The sequence below is a fragment of the Xyrauchen texanus genome, chromosome 9 (assembly GCF_025860055.1).
Source record: "Xyrauchen texanus isolate HMW12.3.18 chromosome 9, RBS_HiC_50CHRs, whole genome shotgun sequence".
Taxonomy (NCBI): domain Eukaryota; kingdom Metazoa; phylum Chordata; class Actinopteri; order Cypriniformes; family Catostomidae; genus Xyrauchen; species Xyrauchen texanus.
In genome coordinates, this window is record NC_068284.1 from 9,884,494 (window position 1) to 9,903,582 (window position 19,089).

General features: G+C 37.3%; 1 protein-coding gene across 2 annotated transcripts in view; it reads left to right on the forward strand.

Moving 5' to 3' along the window:
* The window catches only part of LOC127649785 (rho-associated protein kinase 1-like), a 90,018-nt gene that overhangs the window by 23,019 nt on the left and 47,910 nt on the right, over positions 1-19,089 (forward strand). For both annotated transcript variants that reach the window (XM_052135017.1, XM_052135018.1), the window contains exon 2: positions 15,366-15,447. In XM_052135017.1, coding sequence (XP_051990977.1) covers positions 15,366-15,447 — 82 coding nt within the window. The remainder of the gene's footprint in view (positions 1-15,365; positions 15,448-19,089) is intronic.

The following is a 19,089-nucleotide window of genomic DNA, read 5'->3' on the forward strand; positions in this document are numbered from 1 at the left end:
TAAATTCAGTTCCCGTTCAAGTCAGTCACTTTGACACTGTGTCAGTAGCTGATGCAATGGGAACCTCCTCCCAGAAGTGACAATCTCTAAAGCCCTTTAAAATTACGATAATTTATTGGTGTATGGCGGTTTGTGCGCTGACACACTCACAAGCATATAAACCAGAGCACAGCACCATTTCATCTGAATTTTTCTCTTCAGGGTCGCAATGTAATCTCTCGTGCTCTGAATGCCTGAATCTTCGCTACGTTGTTGAAACAGCACACTTTAACAGTGTGTGAATTATTTTATACCTCCCTGCTTGTGCTCTGACAAACAGCGTATCCTTTTATCACTTACATATTTGTAACGGTATTGCATTGCAATTGTGTTGTGCATTTTATTGACTATAAAGCACTTATAAGAAACATTTACTTAGTCGTCTTTTTCAAAATGTTGCAAAGTTTTCCCCCTTGTAAGTGTTATATCCCTCTGTCTGATGGGCACAAACACTGCTTAATATGCCAGGTCCAAGCTCACGCAGAAGTGGACTATTACGTTCACTGTGAATGCATGAAACTCAAGAGGCTTCCAAGAAAGTAATCCTAAATGTGAAGCCAAGCCTTGACCAAAATTAACCAAATTGAGTTATACTGTAACTGATCAATATGGCCTGATGTTCATTCAGACCTGCATTTGTTACTTGCTGTACTGACCTTCTTATTTATGTCATGCATTTAGCCTAATCTTTGAGGCTATGTGTGAGTCATTGTATGTAATAATACTAAAGCGATATATCACCGAGGCCAATATGCAACACAGTGTCATTTAAACGGTCCTCATAGCACGGCAGACGCATTTGAGCTCATAATGTTAAAGTACTTGCCTGTTTCATTCTCCCTCTCTCTCTTCAACAGTTCCATGTAACTTTTAACTGTTTTGTCTAATGATAAAATGGCAAATATCAATAAAACTAATATCATATACCATCTGCAAATATGCGCTTATCTCATTTAAATGGATGTAATAAACCAGCCTCACACAACTTCAGCAGATCTAGCATCCTATGGAGCACTCATAAATCTTCCTCTGAAGCACGTATTCTAACAGTCTCTCCTCAACAGTTCCCTGTAACTTTTCTAATGATAAAAGGAAAATATCAATTAAACATCTATTATTTACAATCTGCAAATATGCAGATATCTTGTTTAAAAATATGTAATTCACGAACCTCACAAAAATCCAGCATCCAGAAAAAATCCAGAGGTTCGTGTGTGAGTGCATCTTCAAAGTAAAAATGCTTCATGTGTGCTACAAGTAAATGTCTTATTCACTATGTGGTGTTTGATTTGTTTTTGTATTTCTTTTTTTAAATGTGTGTTAAAATAAAAATGTTTCTGATTTAATTGAATAAATAAATAATCTGCAAGTGATGTGCACTTCAAAGTGATTGTTTAAAGACGGCTGCTCATACACTGCAGGGTTTCCCGCAGAAAATTTGTTAGTTAAGGTGGTGGGGGGGTGGGATTGCATAACTCCTGACACAAATTAAGACAAATACTGAAACTTGAGTCATATCTTTTTAATGATGTATTAGTTTGTCAAGGTAATAACATTACATCTAATAGTCCGTCAAAATGTGCAAAGCTTATTACAATCACTGCTTATGGCAGAGCTGACACCTAGCATCGCTACAGGCTATCCTCCTTGGTTTAGAAAACAACATTTCAAGGGCCCTTCGGTAATTGCACTCTTTTACGAGTGGACCATTTATGCATATTTTCATAAATAACATTTATGACCTAAAAAACAGTCAAATAGCAAATGTTTAGTTTAGCAACTTACATCTTATCTAGCTAGCACTTGACCGACCGTAAACTGAAGCGCGTCGAGTCGCTCTGCTAAAATTTGCGCTGTGAACATAAAGCCCGCCTACTTTGATTTGATTGGTCATCTCAGATATTCTGACATTGATGAGCAGTGACAGACCAATGAGGCTCAGATGAACACACACACACACACACACACACACTTCGGCCGCTGCTTGGAAGAACAGCTGATAACAAGACTGAAGCGAACACGAAGGCTTATCACATATTTAAAGATGGAAAGGGAGAAAACAGGACAGAGTAACAGCGAATATCGCTCATATATATATTTTTTGACGACGTAGTTAAGGCGGCAGGCGTGTGTTGCTTAGGCGGCCGCCTTAGTTTCAAAGTGCTGCGGGAAACCCTGCACTGAAAAAACCTCATCATGATCTTGTGTGTGAAGTGACAGAGTACTCTGAAGTGTGCAGCACATACAGACTATGTATTAATTATGTTGAATCACAGCTTTATGGGGTTTAATAATCGCACAGGGCCATGGGGCAAACTGCTTATGTTGAGGTGAGAACCTACCATCAAAAACACACAGAAACAGCAAAATGAAAATGTGTTTTCGCTTAAATATTACACTTGTTGGGCACATAAAATGTCCTTGAAATTTTTGCTTTGAAAAGAGTGGGAACACTGGTGAGTGTATATAGTGATCAAATTGATTTTGGATGAAAACAGAGAAAAATATAACTCCTTTTTTACTATAAATCATGACATCAGTAGTCTCCTTGGCAATCATAATGTCAAGCTTGATAACACTTCCTAGCGCCATCTAGTGCTCTGCGCATGCGTCAAGCACTAGGAAGTGTAATCGAGCTTGAAATCATGATCTTGCCTAGAGACTGCAATGTCAAAATGTACAGTGAAAAAGGATATACATTTTGGTCTGTTCTCACCCAAAATCGATTGGATCACTTCAGAAGACATTGATATAATCACTGGAGTCCTATGGATTACTTTATCTCTTTTTTGGAGCTTGAAGGTTTGGTCACCATTCACTTGCATTTTATGGACAAACAGATGTCATATCTGCATTATAATATCTTGATACTGTATAAAACTATATAAAAGTTATGCGAGTTTGAGACAACATAATGATGAGTAAATAACGAGGGAATAATAATTTTAGGTGAACTATTCCTTTAATACACATTTCTGGTCTTATTATGAATGATTCATCATTGCACGTTATTCCAAAAGAAAAAATATATAATTTGTCGTTGTGATCTTTAATCAAAATATATTAACTTGCTTTGCCCTTCCTGTTCGGCTGACGTCACTTTTCAATTTTACAGTTTTCAACCCCTCCCTTCTGATAACCTGGCCCCTACCTGGATCTCCTCACAATCCATCCAATTGCTTATGAATATAATCAAGTCCCATTCTACATTTTTTTCCTCTTTTTTTTTTAACATCCTGTTTCACACAGAAATATGTCTGATTTTGGAAGTAGAATGGTTTGCAATTAATTTGTGGCTATGAGACCAGATTTTACAGAACACTATATTTTGTGGCCAGATTTTTGGAGATGTTTGTAGACAATTAACCTCTATGCTATAATTGCAGAGGTTACTATAGACGTTTAAAAAAATTATGGGAACTGGGTCTGTTTGTTTTTACTCTTTATTACAGCCTTGGCTCGTGACCTGTTTTTAGTAACTGTTCCCAGTCTTCATGCTTTTCTTCTTATATGTTCTTACAAAACCTTAAAACTCTCCATGATTTAAGCACTCCTGTTTTCTTTTCCATCACTTTCTCACACTTTCAGTAATGTTTAGTCTTAACCCAAGGGTGTTAATTAAAAATAAGACCTACTATACTTTCTGACTGTGAACTTGGCTGTTTTTCCCCCCACTTTGTTGAGCTTGTTTGGCCACATTCTTAAAATAGCTCTCTGACGTGTACGTCCTACTGCGGAATGCGACTGTGGCCGTCCAGAGTACTCTGTGGCAGGATGTTATGCAAATGTGCGTGGCTGATCTGGAAGCTGTCTTATAACCAACATGCACTCACGGTATTGGCCAGCAGGGACGCCATCATGAATGACATTTGATACAAGGCCTAAAATGATAACTGGAGTTACTCCACCAATTCAATTAATAAATATCCCACACTTTGCATGAAAAGCAACTGGGCTTCCATATCACTCCAGCACATCTTCCAGCACATTGGCACATGGCTTGAGATATCGGTAACATTTTGCAACAAGGCTGCATTCATTAACATAATAAATCCATTAGGTATCATGAACTAGCCTAACTTTTCCAGTGTTTTTAAACATTCTTAATGTTAATTTACATATATAGTTTAGTTTTATTAGTTCTGGTAGTTCATAATGCATTCAATATTTAACAGATGTGTAAGTATCTGATTTACCCAGATAAATAAATGCTATAGGCTACAAGTTTTGTTCAGTAATAGTTCAACTAATGTTAACAAAATATAACCTTAATATAAAGTGTTTTCTAGGGCTGTTCAATTTGGGAGAAAAAGTCATATTGCTATTGTAATTTGAACTGTGATATGATAAACACCTAACCCAGATCACATCTGTTACTCTCTGAGCACAAGATTGTGTTGTGGAGCACAGAAGCACTCTGAAAACATGGTAATAATGCACAATACTGTACAGAGCAGCACACACAAACTTTGAAATGAGAAGCACAAGCAGACTATTTATTTATTGAATTCAATCGCAGCCCTATCGCAGCTTTAATAATCAGAAAGGCCATAATCACAATTTCTATTTTATTTTGATTAATTGTGCAGCTCTAGTGTTAATATACTAAATCCTTCATTATTTCTCATTTGTGACAAGTACAGAAAACCACATGTTTCTGTTACAAATACCAGATATGTGCCAGGTATTTGTCAGGATTATTTACTAGTTTTTCAATCTTGAATTTTCATCTTTTTTCACAGTATTATCTATATTTCTCAGTTTCCCTTGTGATGAGACCATTAACAGGTCAGAAAGGAGTCTAGTGAACATGACCCTAAACTGGCGTAATTATACAGAGCTTCCTTAGGACCAGCTATTTAGAGAACCCTATGAGAAATGCATAGTTTCTATGAGTGAAACAGTCTGCTTGTTGTTTATTATTCATTAACTTGAATGTCTGTAGATCATGGATATGTCTGATATTTGCAACCCTATTTGCTATGCACTAATTGTCGATCTGGAGTTTGTTGGCACAATAATGTTATGATGGACAGAATATTTCAACTGGTTGCAAAAAAAATACTTAATAAAGTCAACACACTCGGACTAGGTTGCTTAAAAACACTCGTACCATCTCTATGACTGAGGTTTTCATCTGTTTGTGTGTAAGCACAAGTGTTTTGGTGTGTAGTGTGTTTGACTGGCCAACATTGAAATTATGTAAATAAGTTGCTTTGGACTATAAGTCCAAAAACAAGGACTCTTTTGTCAAAAAAATCAGATCATCAAATCACTTCCTACATTTATTGAATGAATGAATTAACTACAATTAATGAAGAAGCAAGTTCTATAAAGTGCAAACTCAAGTTTAAATCGTGAACCAGTTATAGCAATGCATCACATTATATTGTATGGATGTGTCCATCCTCTTTTTCAGCCATCTTTGTTCTAAGTATTTTTCCCCATTAATTTTTTTCTATATGGATTTCATAAAAGGAGTTACATTACATTAAATAAACCAATCAAATAAAATGATTTTAAGCATAAAAGCATTTGAAAATTGGACCCAAAAAAGGTACAAAGCTGTGTACTTTACATGTTTCATGTAGCATTGCAAATTATGTAATCAAATTTAAAATGATGGTAAAATAAAAAAACAATTTAAAGTTATTGATTATAAGAATAGAAACAATACATTTCATTAGTGGTCGACCAATATTGTTTTTTTTTAATGGCCGATACTGATATCTACAGAGCAGGATGGCCGATATAAATGCTGATAAACATAATACAATTTAACAACAGAAAATCAGATGTGCACAACATTTCTGAAGTGTAACAAACATTTATTTTATTCAATATTTACTAATTTGCATAAACTTGAAAAGAAAAAACCTTGAAAACAAAGTGTTAACTATGCATTGACAAAACTATTGGTAGATTTTGGAACCAACACAATGGAAAGTTAACACTTCTGTTAATTGGCCAAGGGAACATGGTTAAAGGCCGATGCCGATAATCGTAAAATGGCCAAATATCGTCCAATTAATTGGCATGGATACATTTTATTGCGCGATGGTTGCATAATATTCAGATAATATACAAATATGTAAATATTTTGAGAGTGTAGGGAGAGCGTCATGCAAGTGAATGGTTACTTTGTTGGCAGTGATTCTCTGATTGGTGGATCTTTTCCCTTCAGTATCACGTGTAGTGTAGTTCTTAACCAGAAAGTTGGACACCAAATCAGTTTTTTTTTTTAGGTACAAATGTTCTTTCCGAACAAGCTTTTGTAAGTTAACTATGGATTCCAATGCTGCTACTCATACAGAGTCTGACAATTCATTCTCCGACAATCCGATGATTTTTTTTTTCTTTTTCTGATTTTTGTTTTCTTCGGACATTGATGAAAACTAACTGACCAATGAGATAAGAGAATTTTGTCAGTCGATGCAGCTGCTCAAATGACAAAAATCTTATATCATGATATGATACATTTTATATCACAATAACGATATATATCATTATATAGTAAAAGTTTATATATTAAATGACCATATTGTAATGGTTGTTTTTGGAACTCAAGTCAGTGAATTAAATACGTAATAAATTAAAACTAGTATTATATTTAGTGTAAATATTTGGAACACAGCAATCAATGTCAAAGTAAATTTAATAAATAAAAATCGGCTTGTTTTTAAAAATCTTAATTTACCAAAATGATAAATATAACAGCATGTTATATTCATCAGTTTAAATGTTGTTGACCAATAATATTATTATTATTATTATTATTATAAACTGTGCTCAAGAAACTTAAGATCTTCTCAAAGCAACGTGACAAAGAAAAGAAAATATCCAAAGAAAATAAATATCACTTCTTGCTAAATAAATAAAAAAAATTAAATCCGAATTGGTGTTGTTTTCATATTTTGACTTTAATAATATTCTTTTGTGTGCTTCATTTTGAGGTGGTAAAACATATTGTATTACAATTTATTATCGTTGTGCGAAAAACTTTACAGATGCCATTTTTCTGCTATGAACACCATCTTGCACCTGTCTTAATATCAACCTCCTCTTCATTTTCTTGACCTGTTTGGCAGTCGTTCCATTCTGTTGAGATTTCTTACTCCAGTTGGGGTTTTCCGGGGTCAAACATTATTCAGTAGAGTGAGTGATCCCGCTCTGAGCTCTGCTGTCTCTGGGGCACAAATATCATAAAGCCTGCTGGATTCACATGCACTTCGGAGCTCCAGAGACAGCGTGCGCCAATGTCACATGAAACATTCATGTGTCAGATGAGAAGAATATTTAGCACCTTTAAAGCACCAAATGCTTGATCAGTTGTTGCTATGAAGTATGTTTAGAAGATAAGGAGGCCCATGGTGGCTGCCTCATGCATTTGTGCATAGAGAACATAACAATACATTTGTGCATAACAGTGTTACATCATACGAGAACGGTTCCAAACAGCAGAGAAAAATCACAGATTCAGTAACATTTCACCTTGCGAAAGACATGGTACCAATTAACACGTTTACAAATTAGGGTTTTAAAAACATGATCTGGTCGCTTGACAAGCGGTATGTAATACAATCACGCAACTATTTTAAGTTATTTCTTTTGTAAACCACTCAGGGTTGGTGTATAGCTGCACTCTTTTCGAATATGAAAAGCTATTTATTGTTTACTTAAAAAAAAAAAAAAAAAGAGGTTTGTAATCTAATTTGACAAAATAAGTAATTTAACATTTTATTACATTACATTCACATTAATGCCCTATTGTGATAATGAAACTTCCTTAGTGTAATGCTCTGTTTTAACCTGTTGGAGTACAGAGATAAAGCCTCCTGTAATCTCCTGGATCCCTTCTAGAGACCACACTTCATTCACAAATGAGCTCCTTTATTTTAGGGTAAGCAACATTTATTATTAATATCATAACTTGTTAGATCATTGACTTTAGGGTGAATTGATAGAGGAGTATTACATGAATACAGTGGAACCATGGTGAATTAAACAGTGTTTATTATAATAAAATAAACTACCCAAAATAATTCAAAGTAAAAAGTAATTTTCAGTTTCTTTTTTAAATAAAAATTTTCCATGAAGATGCAGTTCCTACAAAATCACCCCAATCATTCTAGAATAATTCATTCTTCTCAAATAGAGCTATTCAAGTCATCTAGCGAAGTCATCCTGTATTTTTTCATATCGCAATATATATAGCAGAAAAACAAAATATTGCATGTCAGTTTTTTCCAATATCGTGCAGAATTAATGTCCCAGGACTTTGTGACAATTGCTAATGCAATCAACACAAAGGTTGTCAAAGTGTCCCAGTCACTTCCACCTTTTGAACATTCAGCTTTATCTCCTTTTTTACCAACCCTCCCACTGCCTACTATTCCAGTGTGGGATATATATATAGCAGATTGTCTTCCATTAATTGCTTTAAATCCTTTGGCCCAGACATGAATACCCCAAGAATGTTGAAGGAGTTTGCATGTGAGATCAGTACACCTCTTTGTGACATAATCAATAGTTTGTTTGATGAAGGGGTAATTCCTAAACAATGGAAATAGGCTACTGTTGTCCCCATAGCTGAAATCTTCCCCTCCAAACATTGACGAATTGAGGCTGATCTCATTAACAGCTCCAAAATTTGCAAACAGTTTGCTGCACAATGGATTTTGAATGACATCACGCCAAATCTAGATCCTATGCAGTATCTGAGCCAACAGAACTGTTCAACAACACACAATTTAGTTAGTTTGATGGACTTTGTGTACAAGGATTGTGGTGTTTCGGGCTCAGTGTGCACAATAATTACAAATGATTTTGCCAAGGCCTTTGATGCTGTAGATCACACAGTGGCAGTACAGTACCTCCTCTATCTTGGAGTGAGACAGGGTCTCATTCCATTTATCTGCAGCTTCATGACCAACCGTCGCCAGAAAGTGCACTACCAGGGGCATCTCTGACTGGGAATACCCCACATGTTGAGTTGCGCAGGGAACCGTACAAGGGCCTATAGTCTTCCTAGCACTGATCAACAGTGCTCTCCAGGATATACACTGATGGCCAAAACTTTGGAATAATGTACAGATTTTGCTATTATGGAAAGAAATTGGTACTTTTATTCACCAAAGTGGTATTCAGCTGATCACAATATATAGTGTTCAGAACTTCTTAAACTACTTCAAAGAGTTCTTATCAAAAAATACTCCACATGCAGCAATGACAGCTTTACAGATCCTTGTTATTCTAGCTGTCAGTTTGTCCAGATACTCAGGTGACATTTCACCCCACGCTTCCTGTAGCACTTGCCATAGATGTGGCTGTCTTATCGGCTCCTCTCACACCTTACAGTCTAGCTGATCTCAAAAATGCTCAATGGGGTTAAGATCCAAAACACTCTTTTCCAATTATCTGTTGTCCAATGTCCGTTTTCTTTCACTCTAACCTTTTTCTTTTTGTTTCAAAAGTTGCTTTTTTTTAATGATCAGCCATTGACCGATACTGAACATACAGTACAGATGTTTATTAAACTATTTATTGTATTTTTATTTATTCTTTATTTCCTCAGTTTTCTTTTCTAGAATTTGTTGACAATGCATAATAACAATGTCAAATATTCTTTGATAAAAATATTTAACAAAGCAACATTCTGAGTACCTTTGCATAGTCATAACGGTGCACAATCCACATAGAAAAGGTCTGTTTTCATTCCAGCTCAAAATGTGACTATATTGGTCACCATATTGGCAATCTGTGAATGTTCTCCCTCTAAAATTGGTTGGAGTGTAATAGATCATTGGAAATATGTGGAAGATATGACTCTGGCCCAGATGTGTATGCCCCAACTACCCTGTACCCTCTAACAGACCCTGAATGGTCTTGGCACTTGGGAAGAGGAGCATAAAATGAAACTCAACCCAAAGTAATGTAAAGTTTTCATGTCACTAGCATGAGACATACACCAGCCCGGCCGACTCTTTCCATTGATCAGAACATATTGGAAGTCTGACATTGTCAAAGTCCTGGTGATCACGATTCAGGGTAACTTGTGATGGGACAGTCAGGTGGACCACATGTTGACCTCAGCGAACAGGAAGCTATTTGCTCTTAGTCACCTGAAGAAATTTGGTGTCCGAGACCCAGAATCGGTTTCCATCTATACAGGCTATGTACTGGAGTACGCAGTCCCTATATGGCACAGTTCTTTGACTGTAGACCAGGTCAAAAGACTTGAAGGTGTGCAGAAAGGGGCTTGTTAAAACATTCTTGTTCAGAGGTATTCAGGGTACCCAGAGGCTTTCTGCACTCTCTGATTGTGCATCTGGTAGAGAGATCTCTCTCTTGGCTTTGCAAGATAGCTGTTTAAGTCCAAGTGCTCACAGGTAGGCATACAAGGACTTCAAAACAGTTGACATCCCAAGATGTCGAACTCAGGATACAGGAGCTCACCAATCCTCTATATGTGCAGACTCCTAAATGACTGCGTTTTTAGAATTTAGTCTGTGATATGAGATACTAGATCTTAAATGATCTAATTTAAATAAAAATAAATTGGTTGATTTTTTTAATTATTTAAAGTATTGATGTCCCATTATAACAGCAAAATAATTCAGTGTTTTTAATGACAACTGTCTTTATGAAACTGTAATAATGCTGAAAGGTCAATAAAACAATCAATGACATTGAATTTGCTTGGGTAGCCACAGAAAAAGATTAAATGCCGGAAAAACTCTGTCCACATTTCTTCAATTCTCTCAGTCTCACGTGAAGCCCTGCCCACTGATAGATAAGTCCATGCTACGCACATGGATATTTAGATATCGCGATATACATAATATAGCAAAATCTTTATCGATTGACACTTTATATTGTCACCACAATATATATCTTCATATCGCCCAGCTGTAATATGTTACATGCAATGTTTTAGACATACGAATTGCAGAACCACACTGCTATTTTTATTGCAAGAATAATATAACAAAATATTGCTATAATTTATATAAAGAAAAGGCAGTGAGCCAGTATTTTCTTTTATATTATTTTTAATATATGCATCATATTTTATACTAAACTGTTATTCTTAATGCACATTATTCCATGTGTATTTATATCACTGTACCTTGTGTTATATTATACAGGTATTATAAAAAAAATTTTTAAAAGAAGTTGGTGGAATAACCCTGATTTTCAGTCACAGCTTTCATGCGTCTTGGCATATTCTCTGCCAGTCTTTTCACATTACTGTGACTTTATGCCACTCCTGGCACAAAAACAAATCAAGCAGCTCAGCGGTGTTTGATGGTTTGTGACAATCCATTATCCTGGAGTTCAGGTTTGGAGATTGGGCTGGCCATGATAGGGTCTTGATCCGGTGGTCCTCCATCCACACCTTTATTGACCTGACTGAGTGGCATGGAGCATTGTCCTGCTGGAAGAATAAAATCCTCAGAGTTGGGGAACACTGTCAAAGCAGAAGAAAGCAAGTTTTCTTACCTTGATAACCTTGTACGAGGCTTGATTAATACATCCTTCACAAACATGAATCTGCCCGATTCCAATCTTGCTGAAGCACCCCCAGATCATCACCGAATATATTAATCTCTAACATCTCTAGTTTTTCATTTCATGACTGTCTGTGAATAAACCTTCCGTCAGAGATTCGTCTCGCAAAATTGTCACGATTTGGTGTGTTTTGTAATTTTATTTATTATTTTATTGGCGGAGGACAAATCTCAGTTGCCTCCGCGTCTAAGACCGTCGACCCCCGCATCTTATCACATGGCTTGTTGAGTGTGTTACCGTGGTGACTTAGCATGTGTGTAGGCTTCACGCTATTCTCCGTGGCATCCATGCTCAACTCACCACGCACCCCACTGACAGTGAACCACATTATGGCGACCACAAGGAGGTTGCCCCATGTGACTCTACCCTTCCTAATAACCGATCCAATTTGGTTGCTTAGGAGACCTGGGACATCTTAAGTTTTATTGACCTGAATTATAATATTTTCCATAGAAGCATTAAAAAAAATCTACTTAATCTGTAATCATTATTTATTACCAAATGTAAGTTGTAGATTTATACTTGAATTTTTACCTGAATTTTGTATTTGTGGTCTGTTAATTAGATCTATTGTGAGAAAACATATGTTCCACTCTTTTGTAGGACTTCATTTGACTAGTCTCTCTCTCTCTCTCTCTCACCCTCTCTCACCCACACAGAGGCGAGAGATACTCCTCATACTCACGCTGTAAAGTGTTGAGTCATCAAGTGGGTCTTAAATAAGACCGCAGATTCTCTAATGTCTTCCTGCTAACTTGACTCCTGCTGTGTAAGCAGTTATGAATGACAGCAATTCAGAACTGAGAACTTTGAAGACTGAAACTGAATCAGATTTAATGAATGGGCTGGTTAAATGACATTCAGAGATATTGATTTAATCTCTTGTGGTTTTAGAAAAGGGTTTCTTCTGTTACTTACACATTTCAGTTTTTTATTCTTATTTTATGGTGTTTGCTAAGGCTAGCATTACAATTTATTGCTCATGTATTGGGTTTAGGTTTAAAACCCCAACACTAAGTATTCAACTTTGCCAATTAACTCTTCCTGCAACATCACGGAGCAAATTGCTTTATTGTCCCATAAAAACAACATTCTTGGATGTTAGCAGTCCAGGAAAAAAAAAAATCAAATGGAAACTTTTTCCAATATGTGTTGAAACTGTGCTCCATCTACAAACATTCAGAGTTGAAGGGTGTATAGGAGGTCACATGAATTAAACACACTACATTAGGCTCTTCACATGAGGCCAAGGGTTTGAGTGACCACATAGACCACATTGAACTACTCCTCACGAGTGACTGAGACTTCCAGGATTACAGCAGATTAGGAGTAATCCTGTTGATGTCATTTATGCCACTGCTAACCTGCCTAGATTGTCTGTGGCCTTTAAATTGTTCTGTCCTCAAATTCTTAGTAGTGAAAAATTAGCATTACTGTATTGAGCAAATAAATGGCTAAAGTTACTCGTATTTGTATCACTATAGGCGTTTGTATTTGCATTTGCATACTTGCAGTGACTGTTTCAAACCTAAATGTAAACCATAAAGGAGTTTTGACAAGTCAGGGCACAAAGGAACATTGTATAGATAAAATAAAATGTATCATGTGTTTTTTCGTATCCTTGTTAAGTAAGGGCCAGATTCCCCTGCAAAGGGTTAACCAAGGACTGTGAGATTTTTAAACAGAGAAGCACTATCTGAGGAGAAATTTAGACCACTATGAATTTTAATCTATCTCTGATCCTGCCGAAAGGTTTCAGTCCAACTGATTTTGTTGGTTTGTTTTTCTGTATTGGCCGGATGGTGACAGTAATAAAATACTAGAACAAAGTAGTTGAACGTTCTGTGAAGAATCAGGCGTTATCAAATTGCATTGGCTATAGAGAGGACGGTTTTTCCATCTCTGGTTGAAAGTCAAAAGAACATTTAATCCATGCTTGAGAGACATTCGACTCGAGACTTTTAAGTTGTTATTCTAAATGTGACTGACCGGCAGAAGACAAACAGCAATGAACAGAAGTTTTAGAAATGGGCTCTTTGAAAGGATGACCTAAAAAATGGTTTATCAAGAAGAGCCAGAGATCTCACGAGCCATTGTGCTAAAGTTCCAGAATGAATCTGGCAAGCGTTCCCATACTACTTTTTTAAAAATTTGTGCTTTTGCATCTTACAAGTATTCTTGAACAGTATTGCAGAAATAATGTTTAGATTTTTCAAAAGGCCAAAGTAAACTATTTTTGCATAAAATTTGCTTAAAACTATTATAAGTCCATGTGCAGCCTAGATTTTGTTGACATGCAGACTGTCTGCAACTTTGCACAACGTTGGCGCATACGACTGGCATTGACTGTGCTTAAAGAGTATCACAAAACATATTGCATGAGCGTTGACCGCATCCGTATTGGCTCGGGATAAAAAAAAAGTATCCTTTGAAAAGCTGATCCCAGAACATTACATAATTAACATTACTGAGAGCTTTTGGGATGTATCACTTTGGTTTTGTCACATTTCACTAGTTTTCAGCGTCTCTAGTCCTAATGCCAGTCTTTTTAGGATGCTGTGTCAAGTTAAATGTGGTTTGAAATGCTGAAAAATGCATCTTGAGAGCTTAGCTTGGTCCAGCTGACTTTGAGCTGTCTCGTTGGTTTAATGTGGCATCTTGCTTGTACATGTGGAGCTGACTGCCCCCTACTGCAACAAGGTGCTACATAAAGCTTGAATTGCTCCGATGGTATTCAAATCAGGGGCTCGATTAATTGCATAATTTTTTTTACACACATTTGTCCTTATAATTAATTGCACATCAAAATGACAGCCCTACAAAATTACACCTTTAGTTCTAATTGTAATGAATGAATTAATTAACGTTACACTTATAGCACTTTTCTGACACTACATTCAAAGCGTTTTACATAGTGAACAGGGGACTCTCTACAACCACCTCAGTGTGCAGCATTCACCTTGACGATGCGACGGAAGCCATAGTGCGCCAGTGCACTTGCTACCCACCAGTGGAGAGAGTAGAGGGATATAGCCAATTCATGGATGGGGGATTGTTAGGAATTTAGCCAGGACAGTGGGGTTTCATCCATAATCTTTGAGAAATTCCTCGATATTTTTAGCAAGCATAGAGAGTCAGGACCTCAGTTTAACATCTCATCCAAAGGATGGTGCCTTTTAACAGTAAAGTGTCCCTGTCACTATACTGATGTGTTAGGACACGCATAGACTGCAGTTTGAGAGCCCCCTGTTGGGCTCCCTAATACCTCAATTCTTCCAGTAGCAACCGTAGATTTCCCCAGGAGGACTCCAATCCAGGTTCTGACCATGCTCAATCCTGCTTGGCTTCAGTAGGAAACTAGTCTAGTGCTACAGGGTGATATGGCTGCTGACTAATAAAAAAAATTGTGCTTTTTTTATTTTATTTTTTTTTTTATCTCAGTTTCACTGAGTTTATATCAATGCAGACTGTAGAGCAAATGTTTGTGTCGATATAATCAGCATAATTCCTGTTCCTTCCTCATTCTTCCTCAGATTTCTACAATACTTACCAGTAAAAACTGGCTTATAATGCTAAACTTAAATTGTTGTCAGTCAAACATTGAGACACTAACAGATAAGCATTTTTTATGATGGGCAAAATAAACAATATTACAGCTTTACAATGGTTGAGATAACAGATAATAGTCCAAATAGGCTATTAGAATGAATATTCACATTCCATCTAACTAATATTTATGTTTTCCTCTTTTCCAGGACAGTTTGGATGCTCTGGTCTACGACCTTGATTTTCCAGCCTTGAGGAAAAACAAAAGCATTGATAACTTCTTAAATAGATGTAAGTATTTTGTCTAGAATGTGTCTCTCACATCTTAAAGTGTCTTTCAGGTTCATCAGTTCAGAGTGACATGTTAAAACACTTTCAGGCTGTTTTAGTGCAGGGGTGGGGGTTGTTTTTGGGTCAGTACCCTCAGTCAGACACTATTTTGTTTGTCCTGGTATTCCCTCAACAAAAGGCCTTTCAGAATTGTGTGGTGGTGACCTGCATGTCATATTCCACATGATTCCAACCCCCCTCCTTTTACACTGTTACAGTGGAGGGTGGTATTTCATATCATTTCCCTAAGTGTTAAACTAAGTTAGTGCTACAGACATGGATGGTGCCTAAATCGTGTGGCTTGTTAAGGATTGATGTGTTGTTACTATTGTAAGTGGTCGGATTTAAGATTGAAGGATTGATGAACCACCAACAACATCCTAGCATTGTAATTGTGACGCATTGCTCATATTTTCTTCAGAAAATTAAAAAAATGTATTTAAACTAATTATTTCTCACATTGTTTATAGATTGTGACCCTCCATGAACCCATAATTGAATAATAGATGGCTTTGCTTGGGTGTGTTTTAAGTTTATTGTGTCTGTAGTACATCAAGATCAAAGTTCACACACGTTTGTTGGTGGTTTCCGTCAGAAAGCCTCTACAGCTCGATAGTACACTAAGGGGGCTTTCACACTTGGTTCGATTGCCTGTTCCGAACCCGAGTTCGATTGCTCCCCCCTGCCCCCGATGGACTGTGTTCGCATTATATATTTGTATCCGAACCGCGGTACGCTTGCGTCATCAAGCTGCAGCTGGTGCGTAATCGTGTTGCTTGATAACCGCGAAATGAAAAGGCGTCAAAATTCAATGAATAGACTTGCTCGGTTCACATTTGTTCTTTTATTTTTTAACCTTTGGTTTTGTTTTCAACATCAAGATACAGAAACACAGTTGCGTCTGTCTGCCGCAAAAATACTGAAATCGTTCAAAAGTGCGTGTACGTGTGCGTCAATCCTGCTTTTCGTCAAGGTAAGTGTATATACACACACACGCACGCACGAAAGTAAACTCTTTCTGCTCATTTTGAAAGTGACGCGTGTGAGACCACATTATACGTCATCAATAGCGGTTCACTTCCGCGGTTTGGTTCGATTGCGTTCATATCAGCAGCGAACCGTACTGGAGTTCACATGAACCGTACCCCAGACCACCTTTTTAAGCGGACCCGAGTACGGTTCGCGGGTGCGCACCCGAGTTCGGAAGACAGCGTTCACATCATCCAAACGAACCGAACTCTGACGTCATTTGAACCGGGGTGCGCACCAAAAGTGCTTGTGTGAAAGCCCCCTAAAACACACATACTCCCTCAGGGGACTCAAGTGTATCAGTTCCAGCTTATTTATTCTCTCTATTAGATGAAAGCAACATCTAGCACATATGTAACCTAATTTATTGTGATCCTTTTGTTCACACTCCAGTCACAAGTTATGCTGACCCCGACTTTATCTTCACATGATAAAATGTGTTAATGGTCTTTTGGATACTGACTTGCCTCTGGGCTTTTACTTGTGTCTTAGATGTTGAAGGGTTGATCTGACAGTAGATATTATTTTCATCATAAAGCTTAGCAACTAGTGGTCCATCTGACACCAGGAATCATCCATGCAATTATCTAATCAGCCAGTCGTGTGGCAGCAGTGCATAAAATCATGCAGATATGAGTCAGGAGCTTCAGTTAATGTTCACATCAACCATCAGAATGGGTGAAAAATTTGATCTCAATTATTTGTACCGTGGCATGATTTTTGGTGCCAGACGGACTGGTTTGAGTATTTCTGTAACTGCTAATCTCCTGGGATTTTAACGCACAATAATCTCTAAAAATGTACTCGAATGGTGCCAAAAACAGAACAAACATCCAGTGAGTGGCAGTTCTGTGGAAAGAAACACCTTGTTGATGAGAGAGGTCAACAGAGAATGGCCAGACTGGTTAGAATTGACAAAGTCTACGGTAACTCAGATAACCCCTCTGTACACTGAGATGCGGGTTGGTGCCACGAGGGGACCTACACAAAACTAGGCAGGCAAATTTTATGTTGTGGCTGATTGGTGTAAAGTGTGTCCAAATTAAGCAACTGTATGAAAATCGACATAATTTGTATTTAATGTTTTTTCCACAGTTTTTGTTACTATGTCAAATACTCGGGTCAAGGGACAATGCCCACGTTCCCATATAAAGTATGTCCTGGAATGTATTCATACTACTCATCTGCATACCTAAATTGTGTTCGTAATTAGCTGCCGAGAAGTACAATATCAAAGGCAGCAATTAGGGTAATCTGACTAAGTTACCGTAGATTGTAAACATTGCTGTGGCCATTAAAAGCCCCCTAAAACACACATACTCCCTCAGGGGACTCAAGTGTATCAGTTCCAGCTTATTTATTCTCTCTATTAGATGAAAGCAACATCTAGCACATATGTAACCTAATTTATTGTGATCCTTTTGTTCACACTCCAGTCACAAGTTATGCTGACCCCGACTTTATCTTCACATGATAAAATGTGTTAATGGTCTTTTGGATACTGACTTGCCTCTGGGCTTTTACTTGTGTCTTAGATGTTGAAGGGTTGATCTGACAGTAGATATTATTTTCATCATAAAGCTTAGCAACTAGTGGTCCATCTGACACCAGGAATCATCCATGCAATTATCTAATCAGCCAGTCGTGTGGCAGCAGTGCATAAAATCATGCAGATATGAGTCAGGAGCTTCAGTTAATGTTCACATCAACCATCAGAATGGGTGAAAAATTTGATCTCAATTATTTGTACCGTGGCATGATTTTTGGTGCCAGACGGACTGGTTTGAGTATTTCTGTAACTGCTAATCTCCTGGGATTTTAACGCACAATAATCTCTAAAAATGTACTCCGAATGGTGCCAAAAACAGAACAAACATCCAGTGAGTGGCAGTTCTGTGGAAAGAAACACCTTGTTGATGAGAGAGGTCAACAGAGAATGGCCAGACTGGTTAGAATTGACAAAGTCTACGGTAACTCAGATAACCCCTCTGTACACTGAGATGCGGGTTGGTGCCACGAGGGGGACCTACACAAAACTAGGCAGGCAAATTTTATGTTGTGGCTGATTGGTGTAAAGTGTGTCCAAATTAAGCAACTGTATGAAAATCGACATAATTTGTATTTAATGTTTTTTCCACAGTTTTTGTTACTATGTCAAATACTCGGGTCAAGGGACAATGCCCACGTTCCCATATAAAGTATGTCCTGGAATGTATTCATACTACTCATCTGCATACCTAAATTGTGTTCGTAATTAGCTGCCGAGAAGTACAATATCAAAGGCAGCAATTAGGGTAATCTGACTAAGTTACCGTAATTTCCGGACTATAAACCGCAACTTTTTCCCACGCTTTGAACCTTGCGGCTTAAACAACGACGCGGCTAATATATGGATTTTTCCCGCTTTCAAATTTTATTTAAAAAAAAAAAAAACATTCTGTGACATGCTCAGTTTTTTGGCGGCATGAAGCTTTCATTAGACCAATGAAATTGCCGAACGGGTTAAGGTCAAACAACTTTTTTGTTTACTGTTTAGATTAAATCGAGCGCGCTCAAACTTCCCATCATTCTGAT